The sequence below is a fragment of the Chiloscyllium plagiosum genome, chromosome 12, assembly GCF_004010195.1.
Source record: "Chiloscyllium plagiosum isolate BGI_BamShark_2017 chromosome 12, ASM401019v2, whole genome shotgun sequence".
Classification (NCBI taxonomy): domain Eukaryota; kingdom Metazoa; phylum Chordata; class Chondrichthyes; order Orectolobiformes; family Hemiscylliidae; genus Chiloscyllium; species Chiloscyllium plagiosum.
Window position 1 is genome coordinate 689,785 of NC_057721.1, and position 17,365 is coordinate 707,149.

General features: G+C 39.1%; 1 protein-coding gene across 7 annotated transcripts in view; it reads right to left on the reverse strand.

The window, feature by feature from the left end:
* mcf2la (mcf.2 cell line derived transforming sequence-like a) overlaps window positions 1-17,365 on the reverse strand; it is a 235,019-nt gene that overhangs the window by 103,128 nt on the left and 114,526 nt on the right. For all 7 annotated transcript variants that reach the window (XM_043700234.1, XM_043700236.1, XM_043700233.1 and 4 more), the window contains 3 exons: window positions 12,710-12,859; window positions 6,122-6,246; window positions 4,876-4,990 (listed from right to left, as the gene is read on the reverse strand). In XM_043700234.1, coding sequence (XP_043556169.1) covers window positions 4,876-4,990; window positions 6,122-6,246; window positions 12,710-12,859 — 390 coding nt within the window. The remainder of the gene's footprint in view (window positions 1-4,875; window positions 4,991-6,121; window positions 6,247-12,709; window positions 12,860-17,365) is intronic.

The following is a 17,365-nucleotide window of genomic DNA, read 5'->3' on the forward strand; positions in this document are numbered from 1 at the left end:
TAAGGACAGATAAGTGCCCAGGGCCAGGAAGGATATACTAAAGGTTACTATAGGAAGCGAGGGAAGAGATTGTTGCACCTTTGGTGATGATCTTTGCATCCACACTGTCCATTGGAGTAGTACCAGATGAATGGAAGGTGGCAAATGTTATTTCCTTGTTCAAGAAAAGAAACAGGGATAACCCTGAGAATTACAGACCAATCAATCAATCTCACATCGGTGGTGGGCAAATTATTGGAGAGTATTCTGAGAGATAGGATTTATGATTATTTGGAAAAACACAGTTTGATTAGAGATAGTCAGCATGGCTTTCTGAGGAGCAGGTCATGCCTCACAAGCCTTATTGAATTCTTTGAGGATGTGTTAAAACATATTGATGAAGGTAGAGCAGTGGACATGATGTACATGGCTTTTAGCACTGTGTTTGATAAGGTTCTGAATGATAGGCTCATTCAGAAAGTAAGGAGGCATGGGATACAGGGAAATTTGGCTGTCTGGATACAGAATTGGCTGGTCCATAGAAGACAGAGGGTGGTGGTAGATGGAAAGTATTCAGCCTAGAGCTTGGTGACCAGTGATGTTCCACAGGAACCTGTTCTGGGACCTCTTATAAAAATCACAAAGAGCAGAGGTCCCATTTATAAAAATGGACCTAGGACCAGTAGAGGAGGGCATGAAAAAGCCTTGGCGCGTAGGATTAAGGAAAACCTCAAAGCATTCTACACTTATGTGAGGAACAAGAGAATGGCCAGAGTGAGGGTGGGGCTGATCATGGACAATGGCGGGAACATGTCATTTATAAAAATCACAAAGAGCAATGACTCTGAAGAGGAAGTGAAAAGGTGAGTTGGTCAGTTTGCCGATGACATGAAGGTTGGCAGAATTGTGGATAGTGTAGAGGGCTGTTATAGGTTGCAATGGGACATTGACAGGATGCAGGGCTGGGCTAAGAAGTGTCAGATGGAGTTCAACCTAGAAAACTGAAGTGATTCATTTTGGAAGGTCGAATTTGAATGCAGATACAGGGTTAAAGGCAGTGTGGAGGAACAGAGGAATCTTGGGGGTCTTGTCTGTAGATCCCTCAAAATTGCCACCCAAGTTGTAAGGGCTGTTAAGAAGGCATATGATGTGTTGGCTTTCATTAGGAGGGGGATTGAGTTTAAGAGCTGCAAGGTTAGACCACACTTGGAAATATTGTGTTCAGTTCTGGTTGCTTCATTATAGGAAGGATAAGGAAGCTTTAGCTAGGGTGCAGAGGACGTTTACCAGGCTGCTGCCTGGACTGGAGGCATGTCTTATGAAGAAAGGTTGAGGGAGCTAGGGCTTTTCTTATTGGAGCAAAGAAGGATGAGAGGTCACTTGATAGCAGTATACAAGATGATGGGAGGCATAGATAAGAGTGGATAGCCAGAAACTTTTTCCCAGGGTGGAAACTGCAATCACAAGGGGGCATCATTTTAAGGTGATTGGATGAAGGTTTAGGGGAGATGTCAGAAGTAGGTTCTTTACACTGAGAGTAGTGGGTACGTGGAATGCACTGCTAGCAGTGGAGTCAGATATATTCGGCACATTTAAGCGACTCTTGGATAGACACATGGATGATAGTAAAATGAGGGGTATGAAGTTTAGTTTAATCTTAGAGTAGGATAAAAGGTCAGCACAACAGAGGGCCAAAGGGTCTGTACTGTACTATGTCCTAATGTCGTTAATGTTACTCCTTGTCATCAACTCCACATTTTCCTTTAACTACTGTGTGTAGCTATATAAGGTCATTTGTAAACTTCATTTTTTTTGACAATGAGTATGCTCGGGCCGAAGTTATCTTCTCTATAACTGAAACCACCTGCATAACACATCCAAGAACTCCAGATCAGCAATAAAATCTGCCCCATCACAGCTCACATCTTGCAGAAATATTCAACCACCCCGTTTTTCCACCCTCAACTCATCTTTTCAATTAGGCCTCGCATATTGCACATTCCATAAACCTGAAGGTATCTAGAATGCTACTGCCCATATCACAGCGCACACCAATGCCCATTCATCCATCAATCTTGTGCTCCCTGACTTTCACTAGTTCTGAGTTTTGCAATACCTCGATTTTAAAATTCTCATTCTTGACTTCAAACTCTTCCAAACTTTGAAGCATCTTGCAACCGTACATTTTCCCCAAGCTGTGTTCGTCGTCTTTAAGTCTTCAAAAATACTGGTTTTCACTACCATTGGTAACAATATCTTCCTCTGCCCTACTAACTGGAGCTTCAACTCCTTCCTCCTTTAATCAGGCTTTGTAAATCATACTTGAACAATGTTTTGGCCATGTATCCCAATATATCCTTGCACATTTTGAACTCAAATACAGTTTAATATTGCTCCAAAAAAAAACTACCTTGGGATACTTTATTACATAAAGACATTGCTTAAATGTAAATAGTTGTTGTTGCTGTGAGGTCTTCATGTGAGCATTGTCACAAGTATGCTTACGTTTCTAGATTCTCAATATACTAACATTCTGACAGCACAGCTTGACCTATTCCAATTGTCAATGCTCATCTGATGAGGAAAATTCTGATTCGGTAAACTAAATGCATGGCAAAGGCCTGAAAGATTCATCCTTTAGCAACATCCAGATGATATGTCCACAAGTGAGTGAACATTTAAAATACTTGGAGGCTTATTTTGGTGAAAGGGTGAACTAAATATGCGTAATACTAATTATACTGGCCATTTGTAAACACTGGTCTTTGTTTGCAATTTGGGAGTAAATGATTATCATGACATAAATTTGCCTAGAGACACTAAAATTGACAAGATTTGAATGTTCAATATGGAATTTGACCATTTAAGCACTGATTATAAGTAACTATCCTGCAGCAGTGTATGTAGCCTCTATGCCGTGGCTTCTGTTGAAGGTGTGGATTGCATTGGTTGACACAGCATTAATTTCAGGATGGCTTAAGCACTGAGGAGAAAGGGTCATTGGCCTTGACACTGCAGGTCCCAGTGGAACAGGGTTGTATTTTATCCACTGGGTGTGAGGAGGGTAGTGGTAGAGGTGGGGGGACACGGCAGTATGTGTGTGTGTGTGTTGCAGAGGAATCCACTTCACCCTTTTGTTCCCCTCATCTTCAGCAGCTGCTGTTGCAGTGTTTGAGCTCATGTTCTCCACCAGACAAAGGTAGTCCCTAGCAAGATGTCAAATGACCAAGGGATCCACTTTCTCCCAGAGACTTTAATGTCTCCAGTAAAGTGAAGTAACACACCACTCGCTTTCTTCAAGCGAAGTCCTCAGCGAAATTCTAGTACAAATGTTGATAGATGTTAACAATTTGACAAGATGACCTGGAAGATCTCAAAGACCTGGAAAACCACAGCAAATGAAAAGCAACAGCTAAGTAAAACTTGAAATAGTATCAGAAACCCTCAGCAACAATCTGTTTACTCCTGATCAGCTGGCTGCAGGTAGCAAGGTTGGCAAATGAAGCACTGCTATCAACATCCTGTACACTCTTGCACAATCATCTTAATAAATGCTAGCAGACAACTTAAATTGTCAAAAGGCCATAACGATCCCAAACATGTGCTTGAATTCCATTACCAAAATGGTAGTAAGGATGGTTTGAACAGGTATTGATGCTCTAGTCCAGCAGTGACATGTCAGGGTTTCTTAAGTGCCTCATAAGCAAGGAAAATAATCTCAACAGATACATTTGTCAAACCAAATATTACATTGGGCTATAGAGAGAACACATGGTAGCAGGACTAAGTTTTTAATTTACTGCAATTATACTTGAAACAGCAATTGTGGTTGTGTTAAAGAGGGAACATTAAGGGCTGATCTGAAGAACTGCAAGCACTTTCCCTGGGCATTCTGAACAGTCATTATTCATTGAGCCATTTCATGTTTAAAAATATGTTGTCTGGTACATATGTTAAGAAGTTAAAAGAGTATGTTCACTTTAAGATAGAAAGTGTTTTCTGAATTTTTAAAAGTAAATTTAAAGTACAGCCATAGCTGCCTAACAGAACAGCAAAGAGACGAACTGTTCCAAAGTAGATACATATAACAATTGGCTGTTAAATGGATAGGAGAAAGTGAGGTCTGCAGATGCTGGAATGGGATGGCGTTTTTACAGGGGGCAGGATGGGAGGAGGTGTAGTCCAGGTAGCTGTGGGAGTCGGTCGGTTTGTAGTAGATGGATACCTGAGTTTTGGTTGCTGTTTTGACAATAATTCAATTTGAACCAATCAATTTAAACTATGCCCAAGACACTATAACACAATTGAGTTTGAATTTACTATATTGACAACATTGGACCAATGAGAGGATACAATGCTGGGGCTATAAAACCAGGGTGCTTTCTAAAGTTGGTCAGAGCAACCAATCTAATATCTTGCTCTCAAAAAAATAAGGAGGCACTCTCTATCAAAGGGTACCTTTTCCTGCAAAAGCAGTAAAATGTAAGGCGACCCAGGTAGATCAGCACATGGGAGATTGAAGACAGTGAAGAAGACAAAGACTATGTGGACGTGAGATTAAGTTAATGTAATGTTTAATAATTATTGGTTGGCGCAGTATTTTATAGAGTTGGGATCAGATAGTAATTAGTTAAGAAAAAGTAGGCTTGGATTTGTTAATAGTTTGTGTTTAGTTTTCTGTTAGGAAAATAAATTGTTATTTTTCTTGAAATAGTGGAAATTAGGAGTTCTGTTTCACTCCCTCACACTTCTAACAGATTACAAGGCGAGGCAAGCTTTTCTGGATGCTTGGTTTTAATTAACAGAGAGGTTCAGCTTCCACATCGTAACACATGGAATTATCGTAATGTCGCAAGTATAATTTAAAAGGCCAGGAGGGGATTACTCAGCACTCACCTCTCGGAAATCTTGCTCAAAGTGTCGAAGTTGGAGGCATTGTTTGAGCTTCAGCTGGTGCTTACTCCAAAATTCATCAAAGGCTATTTCAGTTTCATTCAATTGAGCAAGCAACCTGCAAACAGAAAGGAAAAGGTAAGGCCAGACCTTGCACAATCTAAAAGAAGAGTAATGGAAAATTACCATTAAAATACCAGTTTGTGAATCTTTCCATAGAACTAAGGGGACTGAATTGCATCATGAAACATAATTAAATTAACTTTGTCCTATCACCACTTTCATTTGTTATTTCAGTCATAAATTAATAGGAACATTCAAAGCTGAAAAGCTGCTACTTGACAGAAATACCCATCTCTATTTAAATCATGGACTGGCTTTCCAGTTATGTTATTAATGATTGAAACCCAAGAGAGTTCACCACAATGTGTGAATGGTTCATCACAGAAATATCACTGATCACTACTGTGGGGGTATTAAAACCACTTTTTCCTTTCAACCAAAATGGGATCCTCCCAATTTTGCTGTCATTCTAAGACACAACCACTGCCATTCTATCAGCGGTACAGTACAAGTGCACCAAAAGATCTGCACATTTCAAGGTCAGAGAGCACAAGGCGAGATGAGAAAAGGTAGGAAGATATTTATATGGAATATAAATACCAGTATGGACCAGGTGAGCCAAATGACCCATTTCTGTTCATTAATAAAAGTTTTTAAAAAGTGCAAATTAGAAATCTGAAACAAAAAGAAAAAGCCCCAGAAGTGAACAGCACCTGTGCAGAAAATAGCAAATTTTATTTTTGGGTTAGAACCTGGATCAAACCCAGTTCTTATAGAGAATGCTGACTTGTACATTTGCCTGTGTTCTTTTTACAGAGGCTGACCAATCTACTGTGTGGTTCTAACAATTTCTATTCCAGGATCAGAAAACAATCAGCTGTAATTGTTTGGGAGATTTCATAGCAGAATCAATTCCATACAAGATGTGCTCAATACAGTGCCTTGTGAAACAGGCAATATTAAAGTTGAAACAGCTTTTCAGTACATTGTGATTATACCTGTGACAGAATGCAAGTTCTCCAAAAAAAGGCTAAGATACAGAAGCAATGGTCCTGGTCTTGGCTTATTTGAGATCTTATTCTCAGGCATTTCCCACATCAGAAGATAAAAACAAAAGTGATGTTCTAGAAATTAATGCAAATGAACTGGTCTTTATAATGCATCATATGTGTACCCCACAATTCACCTCTCCACAGTAGTCTGATTGTCCAACTCATCTGTGTTGAATTTATGATCTGGATTCATGTCAACTGGTTCCTGAATACTGGAAAGGAGGGTGGAGCCATGTCTGCGTGCCTGATTTAGATCGTCCTTTTGGAGAAGAGACAGTTATAAATAATTAAAAACCGATGGGTAAAATCAAAATTCTAATTTAAGTTATAAGATTCTAATATTTTCTAACTGAGAGAAAGTAATCTGGCATTTGGAGTCCGTTTGAATACTTGTTTCTGATTTAAGTTCTCACACTGATGTCAAAGTTAGTATTGAAGTTTTCAGTCAGTGTTAGGTTATCTGACTACTGGCTCATCTACAGTACCAAGACATACAACTTTCATGTGAAACTTTGAGAAATGTGGCAATGAATGAATTATTTCTAACTCAAATAAAATGGTAGAACATCATAGCAGGGATACAATCAGGGTCCAGAAAAGGTGAAGGGAGAGAATACTAACTTTACTGTTTCCATTCTTCCAATGAAAACCATCTTCCACAATCACAAATGCAATTGCACAAATTCCACCAAAGTGAATACATGAGTATGTTTTTCAATAAAGAAGCACTTTACTAGTTAAGTTTAAAATTGATTTGACATGGATATGGGAGTAAAGGACATTAGAATGGAATGAATTATTCCAAATGGAATAATAAGCTTTTCAAAATTACACACATAGGCTCAGAATAAGAAAATGGTAATACTAATTAGGTAGAGAGAATTAAAAGGAGCTTCATCCCAGTTACAAATATTTTAGTGGCACACGATAATGGATGGACATCCACAGTGTCGAGTGGATTTGTTGAAATGTATTAAGGACCAAAATAAGGTTAGGAATTACAGACTTCTACCTGTTTCTGATGTGGCAACAACAATGAGATTAAATCAAATCAATAAAAAGAATGGTAAGTTCCTGTAAAATAGCTAGGGTAAACCATGATATTAGCGCACACATACTGTCAAGTGAAATACCACTAATGCCAAACAAAATATCTATGAAGGTTTATATGAAACTGGCCACAGAACATGACAAACCAGTTGTTTCAGTATGTCAATGGATTTACAACTTACCCAATCCAAACATTATTGTATCCCTTTAATTTCTCCAATCAAAGTACAACAATGATGTTAGCTGCAGCAGGAGATAGCAGTTTAAATGAGGAAAAAAGAGCATAGTGGCAGTGTCCCTACCTCTGAGCTCCTAGACCCAGTCCAAATCTCACTTGCTCAAAAGATGTATAGTAACACCACTAAACAGGTCAATTATAAAATATCTATAACTGTTTGCTGATCCACTTTCTCACAGGTTAAAAATCCTGCCGAAAGATTCAGTAGTAAGGAACAATAAGAAACATTTAGAAGAGATCAGTGATAAACATGACAAATGTTTAAAAAAAAAAAACGACACTATGAGGGCCTACAGTGAGACTCCTTTAGGAATAGACTTCATCAATCTTGTAACCATTAACTTCAAGTGATGTGTAGTGATTGTAAGGAGGTCAGCCAAAATGGACCTCAGAATAAGATTTCCTTTGGACCAGAGTAACAGCCCCAGTCAGAGAATGCTGGCTGACAGATATATACAGGGAGTATCAGAGGTTCTGTTCACTCTAAGAGCTGGCTCTAAGGAAGCTGGATCAGTATCAAGGACTCTCCATGTGTAAATAAAGCATGACTTGGTGACAGGATACTGGCCTCTGTAGCATTATTCAATATGGGAGAAGGATTAAAAAAAAGTGTTCATCTTGCACTTCATAGCATGACAACTAGATTTAGTCAGTCGACAGTAACAAGGAAATGAGTGAGAGAAGAGGGGATGGTGGAATGGGTGAGAGAAGGGGAAGAACAGGTGAGAAGGGGGAAAGGATGGGAGGGGGGGGAAGGGTTGAGGGAGATGAGAGAAAGTATATAGGAGGAAATTGGGGTGAGAAAGAGCAGGGAAAACAGATGAGAGAGAGGTGGCAAAGGGTGAGAGAGGTGGCAAAGGGAAAGGGAAAGTGAAATGTAGCACTGAATACAAAAAGTCTGTTATAGTTACAGAGTCGTAATTGTTTAATATTCTAAAGGAAATCTGACAATGAAGCAATCTGAGAAATGATGGCCCATAGAACATTATGTAGCTAACTGTTCTCTTCGGGAAAATGTATATTGAGCAAAGGATGCTGATGAGAAAGGTTTTGAGAACGGACCTTGTTAGCTAAAGGAAACGTTAGAGATTTTGAAAATAAAGTGGGTTTGTGCAACTCACTAAATGTTACTGTTTCATCAAAAAACATATTTTCTCCAAGAAATTACTAGAGATCCTCATAGCAGGTCAACAGGTTTTATGGAAAATTGATTGTATAATACAGACTATGAAATAAAAAAAATATACTTTTTACACTGATCTGTGGTATCAAAAGGAAAAACAACAATGTGAAATAAATCAATTTTCATTAGTTTGATTCAAGGTTAGTTTGTAGGCCTTCAAAGATTTTATTTCGTGAAATAACTCTATTAATAGAGCAAGTTATTGGGAATAATCAGTTAATTAATTAGCTGGGCAGGACCCATTCCAACTCCATCTTGACTTAGGCATTCCCCCTCTCCCTCCCCGTCCCTCACCTTTAACGGTCTGCACTGCCCTTAATGGGCTTTGAATGTAAATTATTCAATTGGAAAACACAGATGATTTAGTGGTGGTGGTAGTTAAAAGAAGTTGTGTAAGAACATTTCTGGATTAACAAATAAAAAAGCTTGGTTGGATTAGTATATGGAAGAATCTGTAAGACTGAACAGGGAGCACTTGTAGCGCAGTGTTTGAGCCAGAAGGTCTGGGTTCAAGTCCCACCTGCCCCAGAGTTGTCTCATAACATCTCTAAACAGATTGATTGGAAAATAAAGCAAGGTTGAAGAGTTTCACCTATTTTGGCTAATTGGAAACACAAGTTATTTAAGTGATAGTAGATAATAGGTGAAAAGTCCGAAAGGTGATTTGGTGATGGGAAAAAAAAGATTGTATAAGATAAGACTGCTGGATATAATGTTTAAAAAGGGCTGAATGGTGAAGGGTTCTTGTTGTGCAGTAGTAATGTCGCTATCTCTTAGGAGAAGACCCGGGTTTCAAGTCCCACCTGCTCCAGAGATGGACCATAATATTCTGTACAGCTTGATTAGAAAATATAAAAAGGCTGAATAATTAATAAATTCACTCACAAAGGAAGGTGTCTTGGTTTATGTATCACTGATTGCCTTAGATTCAGATGGTCAATGGTGAACAAATGGCTCAGGCCCGATTTAGGTGGTTGTTAATAAAGCTGTTCTTACACCCTTTCACACAAGATGAGAAGGCTCAATAGCAAGTCTTTCTTTTTCAACAATATGAGAACCTTAATGTTTTATCATTTGTACATATAAGTGATTTTTGAAAGATTTATAGCTCAGGTTGGGGTTCAGGTTATAAGTTTGCACTCTGAGCTGGTGGGTCTGTTCTTAAACGTTTTGTCACCATGCTAGATAACATCATCAGTGAGCCTCCACTGAAGCGCTGATGTTCTGTCCCACTTTCTATTTATGTGTTTGGGTGTGTTAAGGTGGGTGATATCAAGACCTACAAGCAAAACAACAGGACACCAATGGGATCACCAATATCAGGATCCTTAGCAGAAGCAGTTATGCAGAGACCAGAACGAACAGCCCTCCCCATGATCCAACCCAAGCTTTGCGGATGACACCTTTGTCATCACAAAACGGAACAAATTAGAGGAAAGCCACAATATCATTAACAACATCCTTACTGGCATAAACTTCACCAAAGAAGAAGAGAACAACAAGAGTCCCCTTCCTAGATGTCACAGTGGAACAAATAGCAAATGGAGAACTGCAGACCAGCATCTATAGGAAAGCAACACACACTGACCAGATACTCAACTACAGGAGAATCATCCCAACAAATTGAGCTGCGTCAGGACATTATTTAAAAGGCAGCATCCAGAAACTATGAGAAGCAGAAGAAAAAATGCTTATACAGCATATTCAAGAACAACGGGTACTCGATATGCACAGTCCACCGATTCTTAAACAACAAACCTAAACAACGTGCCCAGAGACTCTAGCCACACTACTATACATCAAAGACATCTTGGAGATGACGATCAGACTACTCCAATCTCTTGACATCATGGTAGCCCACGAACCTACCAACACACTGAAACAGCTGTTGATGAACCTAAAGGACCTTGTACCAACAACCAACAAAACGAATGTCATATACAGTCCTGCAAGGACTGTAATAAACACTACATCAGATAGACTACAGCAGTAGGAAACTAGCCACCAGGACACACGAGCACCACCTAGCCACCAAAAGACATGACTGACTATCACTAGAATCCTGACACACAGATGAAAGAGGACACCACTTCGACTGGGACAACACATCCATCCTAGAACAGGCTAAACAGACATACACGAGAATTCCTAGAGGTCTGGCATTCAAATCAGAACTCCATCAATAATCATGTTGACTTGGATCCCATTTACCAACCTCTGAGATAAAGAACCGGAAAAAATATCACCCAACTTAACAGACCAAGACCTGTTACAACACGAGGTAAACTCTCCTACTTAATTTAAAACGAGCAACACAGAAAAGATATATCCCATGCAGTAATCTGTAAAAATTTGAGTGGCCAAGAACTAATTAAAAATTAACCACCTTATTTCTTAACGTATAACAGAGAATAATTAACTAACCAGTATTTACAATTTCTTTCTCTAACCTATCTTTTATCTTCCGTTCTATAATACTAGTCTTATAAAACTCCCAATTAAGACTACAAAACAACACTTATCTCAAAACCTGGCAGCTGTACGTTCTTGTCTTTGGATCTTCCGGTGTCTTCTTTTCTCCTTGTTAGGAATCTCTGCGTCACAGGTTACTGATTGAAAAGGTACTTTTAAGAGAGATGTTTTTCAAGCAGTCTGTTACATGCTAGGACTTGGCAGTTCTCCTCCCGACTGTTTAATTTTCTAAGGTCTCATACTCCCAAAGCATCAGATTGTCATTGGCTTTTAAGATTGTCAATCTACTCAATTCAAACTGGATTGGAATTTGATATTTTTCAGGATATAATTTAAACCAATTGGCCGAATTTGAATTTTTTTTTTGTCTTCAGGCAATGAACTAATCGAGTTGTTTGACCCAGTGTTACATTGTTGCCTTATTGAGAACACTTGATGCTGAGTCCTGTAGTTCTGCTGTATTCAACTCTCTTCAAGGTACACCCACAAAAACAGACCAAGACACACAAACAAGGTATGACAGAACACCAGCGCTTCAACGGGGACTCGATAATGTCACCTAGCATGGTGATGAACATCTGAGTACAAACCTACCAGCTCAGTGAGCAAACTTACAACCTTGCACATACAGCTGCGATAACATCATGCACATTAAGGGATATTCTATTTATGATTATTCAATTACACTTTAGTTTTCGTCCAAGATGGGCACAAACAGGTGACATCTAAAATTGAATTTCATTACAAGTAAAGAATTCAATCGAAGGCAATTGAAACAAATAAGATAAGAAAACAATGAGATTATAGAGTAGCCAATTACCCTTGGGAAAAAAAAACAAACTCAATCACAAAGGACATGCAAGACATAAGGCAAGTAAATTCTTGCCAATAGTTGTTGTAGCTGGTGTCCTAGTCAGAACAATTATGAGAATGGATTAGAATTGACAATCAATTCCACATTTTGCTTGTTTAGTTCCCTTCTGAGATACAGTCGTATTATCTTTTTGATGGTATTTTCATTCAGGTGACTAATATTTCATTAATTTCATAATTTTTTGCATGACTCCTGAATATCACAGAAGTTTCTATGATAAATGTCATATATCCAGGATGGCATGGATAATGCTGATCCTTATAAAACCAGAGAAAAATAACTATTTGAAAAGTTAATCATAATTATTCCCAACCGCAAAATAAGCATCTATTTGCTGCTTCGATCACCATAGTGATATGTCAGAGGTACTTTTTTGGGTGCTCATTTAACATGATTACACAGAACAAAATGTGATTACTTAATTCATGTTACAGCTTCAAAGGGCATTGTAACAGCATAGAAAACTTTCAGAAACATTTATAATATGTATGCTTGTAGAGTCACTGGAGTGATGACAAAAACAGTGTACAGTACATTGTAGTTTTTGTAAAGGTGGCACTGAGAAAAGGTTTTTGTTGTTAACGGCTATTATGAGGTTATTGAAGGTCTAAATAAAACTCATGCCTCTCGGTTTTAATGAATTTGAGTTTTGATCATGTGTCCTTACATGCTAGGACTGTACTGTGAAAGTATTCATTCATATAGCAAATCATAAGTATCCGAACAGATTTGCAATTATATAATCCCTTCAAAGTATATTTTACACTTCATCACAATACATAATCCCTTTACGGTATTTAATTTAATTAATGTTTTTACTGCACATATGCATTATAGCATGCTGTGTGGTTAAACAATCCCTTTACCAAATGTATACACTCACATCATTGCATGCTCTACATTACCTTCATTCTATCTCGCTTTTGGGTATGTGTTGTTATAAGACCCAAAGTTGTTGTCACATCATTTGGCAGATCAGTTTCAGCCAACTCTGTTCCAAAGGCCTGTAGCATTTGTGCAGTTTCTTTTACCATGACAGCAAAACTTTCAATACCCTAATATACAGGATACAGTAAATATATATTAGAGCAAATCAAGCTGGAGAAAAAAAATATATAGAATACATATCTGTAATAACCAATAAAACTTCAGGTCCCAAATAAACAACAATAAATATGTCATTCAGACTAAATGGATTCCTTCATTCAAAGTATTCACAATTGGGGCATCAGTATTAAAATGCATGAAACATTAGAAATAGGTCATATGTTTGAGATGCTGATTGTTTTATGGATTTGTGGTCAGTTGAGGCGAGAACATGCTAATGCATGCTGTTGATTAACCATTTGTTCCATTGCGGTTTTAAAGATAAAGCCGAAGCATTGACTATCTTCAGCCGGAAGTGCTGAGTGAATGATACATCTCAGCCACTTGGAGGTTCCTAGCATATCAGATACCAGTCGTTATCTAGGATTGATTCATTCCATATGATCAAGAAAAGACTGAAGGCACTGGGTATGCACAGGCTTTTGCCCTTGACAGTATTTTGCTGATAGTCCTGAAGACTTGTACTCCTGAACTTGCCATATCTCGAACTAAGCTATCCCAATACAGGCATCTACTCAACAACATGGAAAATTGCCCAGGTATATCCTATATATAACAAGAAAGATAATTCAACATGCCAATTACTGACCAATAAGTGAAAGATATCATCAACACCACTACCAAGCAGCATCTGCTCAGCAATAACCTGCTATCGGAGGCTCAGTTTGGTTTCTACTAAGCCAACTCCTGACTTTATCACAGCTTTGGTCCAAACATGGTGAGATGCAGGTGACTGTCCTTGACATTGAGGTCACAAATGATGGAATGTAGCATCAAGGAACCCTAAAAGGCTGGAGTCAATAGGAACCAGGGGAAACCATTTCATTGGACAGAGTCAAAGCTTGTATAAAGGAAGGTGGTTGAGATTGTTGGAGGTCAGTTATCTCACTCCCAGGCTACCACTGCAAGAGTTCCAGGCCTAACTATCTTAAGCTGCTTCATCAATGATATTCTCTCCATGATGAGTTTAGAGTTGGAGATGTTCACTGATGACTGCATGATGCTCAGCACCTTTTGTAACTACTCAAATACTGAAGCAGTCCATAAACTACTGTGCAGGCCTGGGCTGACAAGTGGTGAGTACCATTCACGGTAGATAAGTGCCAGGCAATGGCTATCTCCAAGAAGAGACCACTTAATCATGACATTCAATGGCATTGCCATTGCTCAATCTCCCACTATCAACATCCTGGAGATTACCATTGAGTAGAAACTGAACTGGACTAACCATATAAATATTGTGGCTATAACAGCAGGTCAGAGGCTAGGAATACTGCAGGAGTAACAAATCTGCTGACTCCCCAAAGCCTGTCCACCAAATACAAGGCACAAGTCAGGAATGTGATAGAATATTCTCAACTTGCTTGGTTGATAAGCTCCAACAGCACTTGAAATGGTAATCCAGAAAAAAGCAACCCACTTGATTAGCACTATACTCAGTCCCTACACCACTGACACACTGTAGTAGCAGTGTGTCTATCTATAAAAAGAACTGCAGAAATTCACCAAGACTCCTCCAAGGACAGCTCCTTTAAAAAAAAACAAGGGCAAGGGCAGCAAATACATGGAAATACCACCCAAGTTCCTCTCCAAGCCACTGACCATCCGGATTTGAAAATAATCACTATTCCATCATTGTCACTGGATCAAAATCCTGAAACTCCCTTCCTAAAACCTTTAGGGATGTACGTATAGCAATCAGATTGCAGTGGTTCAAGGATACAGCTAACCATCACCTTCTCAAGGCATCTAGGGGCTGGCAATAAATAATGGTTCAGCCAGCGATGCCCATGTCCTGAATGAATAGAATAAAGTATACTGCTCACTATCCTTTAGATAACTTTCTGTCAACCCTCAGCTGTTATGAGGGCCAAAATGTTGAATGCTCAATTAATTATCTCTGTTGAGCTTATTCATCTAATCTGGGATGACGAGAAAGGCAATAGAATTGAACTCTGCAAATTGGGAAGTAGAGAATATCTGAAACTGGCCCAAGTGCAGAATATCTGTTGCTCAGTGTCAAATTGCTTGCCAATAAATACGACAACCAAATGAAGTTATTTGGATGAAGTATTGATGGGCAGCAGGACTTGTAAAATTGCTACACCAGTCTATGGGGCTAAAATTTACACAAGCATATGGATCATGTGGCTTCCTTCTGTAATATATGTAATATAATCCTACAATCCCTACAGTGTGGAAGCAGGCCATTCGGCCCATCCACACCAACGTTTCGAAGAGCATCCTACCCATACTCACTCCTCTACCCTATCATTTAACCCTGGGTTCTCATTTCCCATAGCCAATCCACCTAGCACGAACATGGGAAATTTAGCACAGCTAGCCCATCTAACCTGCACATCCTTAGACTGTGGGAGGAAACCAGAGAACCCAAATGAAACACGCATATACAGGGAGAATATGCAAACTCCACACAGACAGTTGCCAGAGGGTGGAATTGAGCTTGGGTCTCTGGTACTGCGAGGCAGCGGTGCTAACCATTGAGTCACCATGCTGCTCCATAATAAGTAAGGTTTTCAGGCGGAAAGAAGATTGGAGGAAACTAAACACACTTTGTTTAGTCATCATTGTACAAAAAACTTTGTATTTCAGCAATTACTTATTTAAGGTCACTTTTTTTCATATAATGAAAATAAGCAAAGATGTTGTACATCAGTTTTGGTTCCTAATGTAAGGCAACATAATTAGCCTCACTCACAAAGCACCATGGGTACCTCTCTCCATTAGAGACGATTGGATACTTAGGGCTGAATTTTACGAAAAATTGGCTGTGTAAATTTCTGGGTATTTCAAGGAGGGTTTCTCTCCATGAGCTCAAGCCAGTTATCTAATGCATTTCTGCAAATCATTATGCATGCACCACACCCCTACAGTGCTGCGCTCACACCATTGTGAGCTCACTACTGACGGAAGTACTCGCCACTCCCAGGACCTTCCTAGACTTGTGCCACTCATGCCATATTTAGGCCAGCTTTGCTGTGCACTATGTCAAGCAATAACCTTTCATAGTACACACAGTGGAAGGGAAAACAGAAAATTAAAGCTTCTCAAGATGCATAGGTGACACCTTCTTTACATCATCACCTGTATGACTGGCTGTCATAATAATTGCAGCTACAAGAATAAAGTTACAGAGGCTACCATTCTTAGTGCCATACCATTTTAGGATCATGTCTGAAAGAGTACTACTCTTTCCCTAATGCCCAGCACAGCATAACATTGGTCATTGATCAATATGGGAACATCGTATGTTGGACAGCTTCCAAACAATTGATCATATTAACTTTAATCAAACAATGGGAAAGTGACGGCATAAAAGAGATTGGCAGTTCGAAGAAATGGCAGTGGTACTACGGATGCAATGAATGACAGTGGATATAAACATTTGAGTGACAGTAAGGAGATTTCAAGGTGGAGTTGCAGGAGAGGTGGGTGTGGGACTGGCTCTCAGCAGGCACCTCTTCCCCATCCCAAGTCTCTCAATTAAGTATTGAAGCTCTTTGAATGAAGGACACACAGGTAACCCTGTGAGTTGTTTTGACACCTTCAATGCGTAGCAAGCTTCTCTGACTTCTACTAGGCTATAGCACTAGCAGGCTGAAATCATTAAGGGTGTATTAATTTCACATTTAAGGGCATCAATTGATGGTGGGATGGGAAAGCCATCCATGGCCCTTCCCAACATGGAATGGAAAGGCAACCTGGTCCCCATCCACCACCAGCCTGCCTATTTAAATGCCTTCTACCACCAAACTCAACATGGATGGGGGCATTAAATACTACCATCGTTTTTCAACTATCAAGCCACCTTTCCAGTATACAGGCTGCCATTCTCCATTAGATTTCAAATTCAATATGATTTTCATATCCTGGTGCACACTCACCCTCTCAAATAGAGAAATACTCAGGTGCACTAGACTATCCTTGGCACCAAGGCAAGAATATCTACTGTTTATTGTTTAAAATAAAATGCAGAAGTCTTTCAAACTTGACTGTTCTTAGACACCTTTAAAATTGAAAAAGTAAGAGAATCATTTGATACAGTAAAGATAAATTGCAGCTATACAACCAATTATGACAGAACTACAGAGTGAGGCCAGTTAAACCAATGCATCTGAGTTGGATCTATGCTAGATCAATCCAAAACGGAATGCATTTTCCCACATGCCCTTATAACTCTGAACATTTCTTTGCTTCAAGTAAGTATACAATTTTCCCCAAAGAGAAGAACAATTCAGTCTGCCTGATGTGTCTAAGCTTCAGACTTAGTTGTATTATATACACTTGGCTCATTGATAAACCTTCTCTTGATACAGAACAGTGAGCCAGTTCTTGCGTAAAGAAAAGTTGAGTGACACATGACAAATTAGCCAAACTTTCAATGAGAAAGCGATACCTTATGAATTACAAATTTTTGGCTAATTTGCAACATT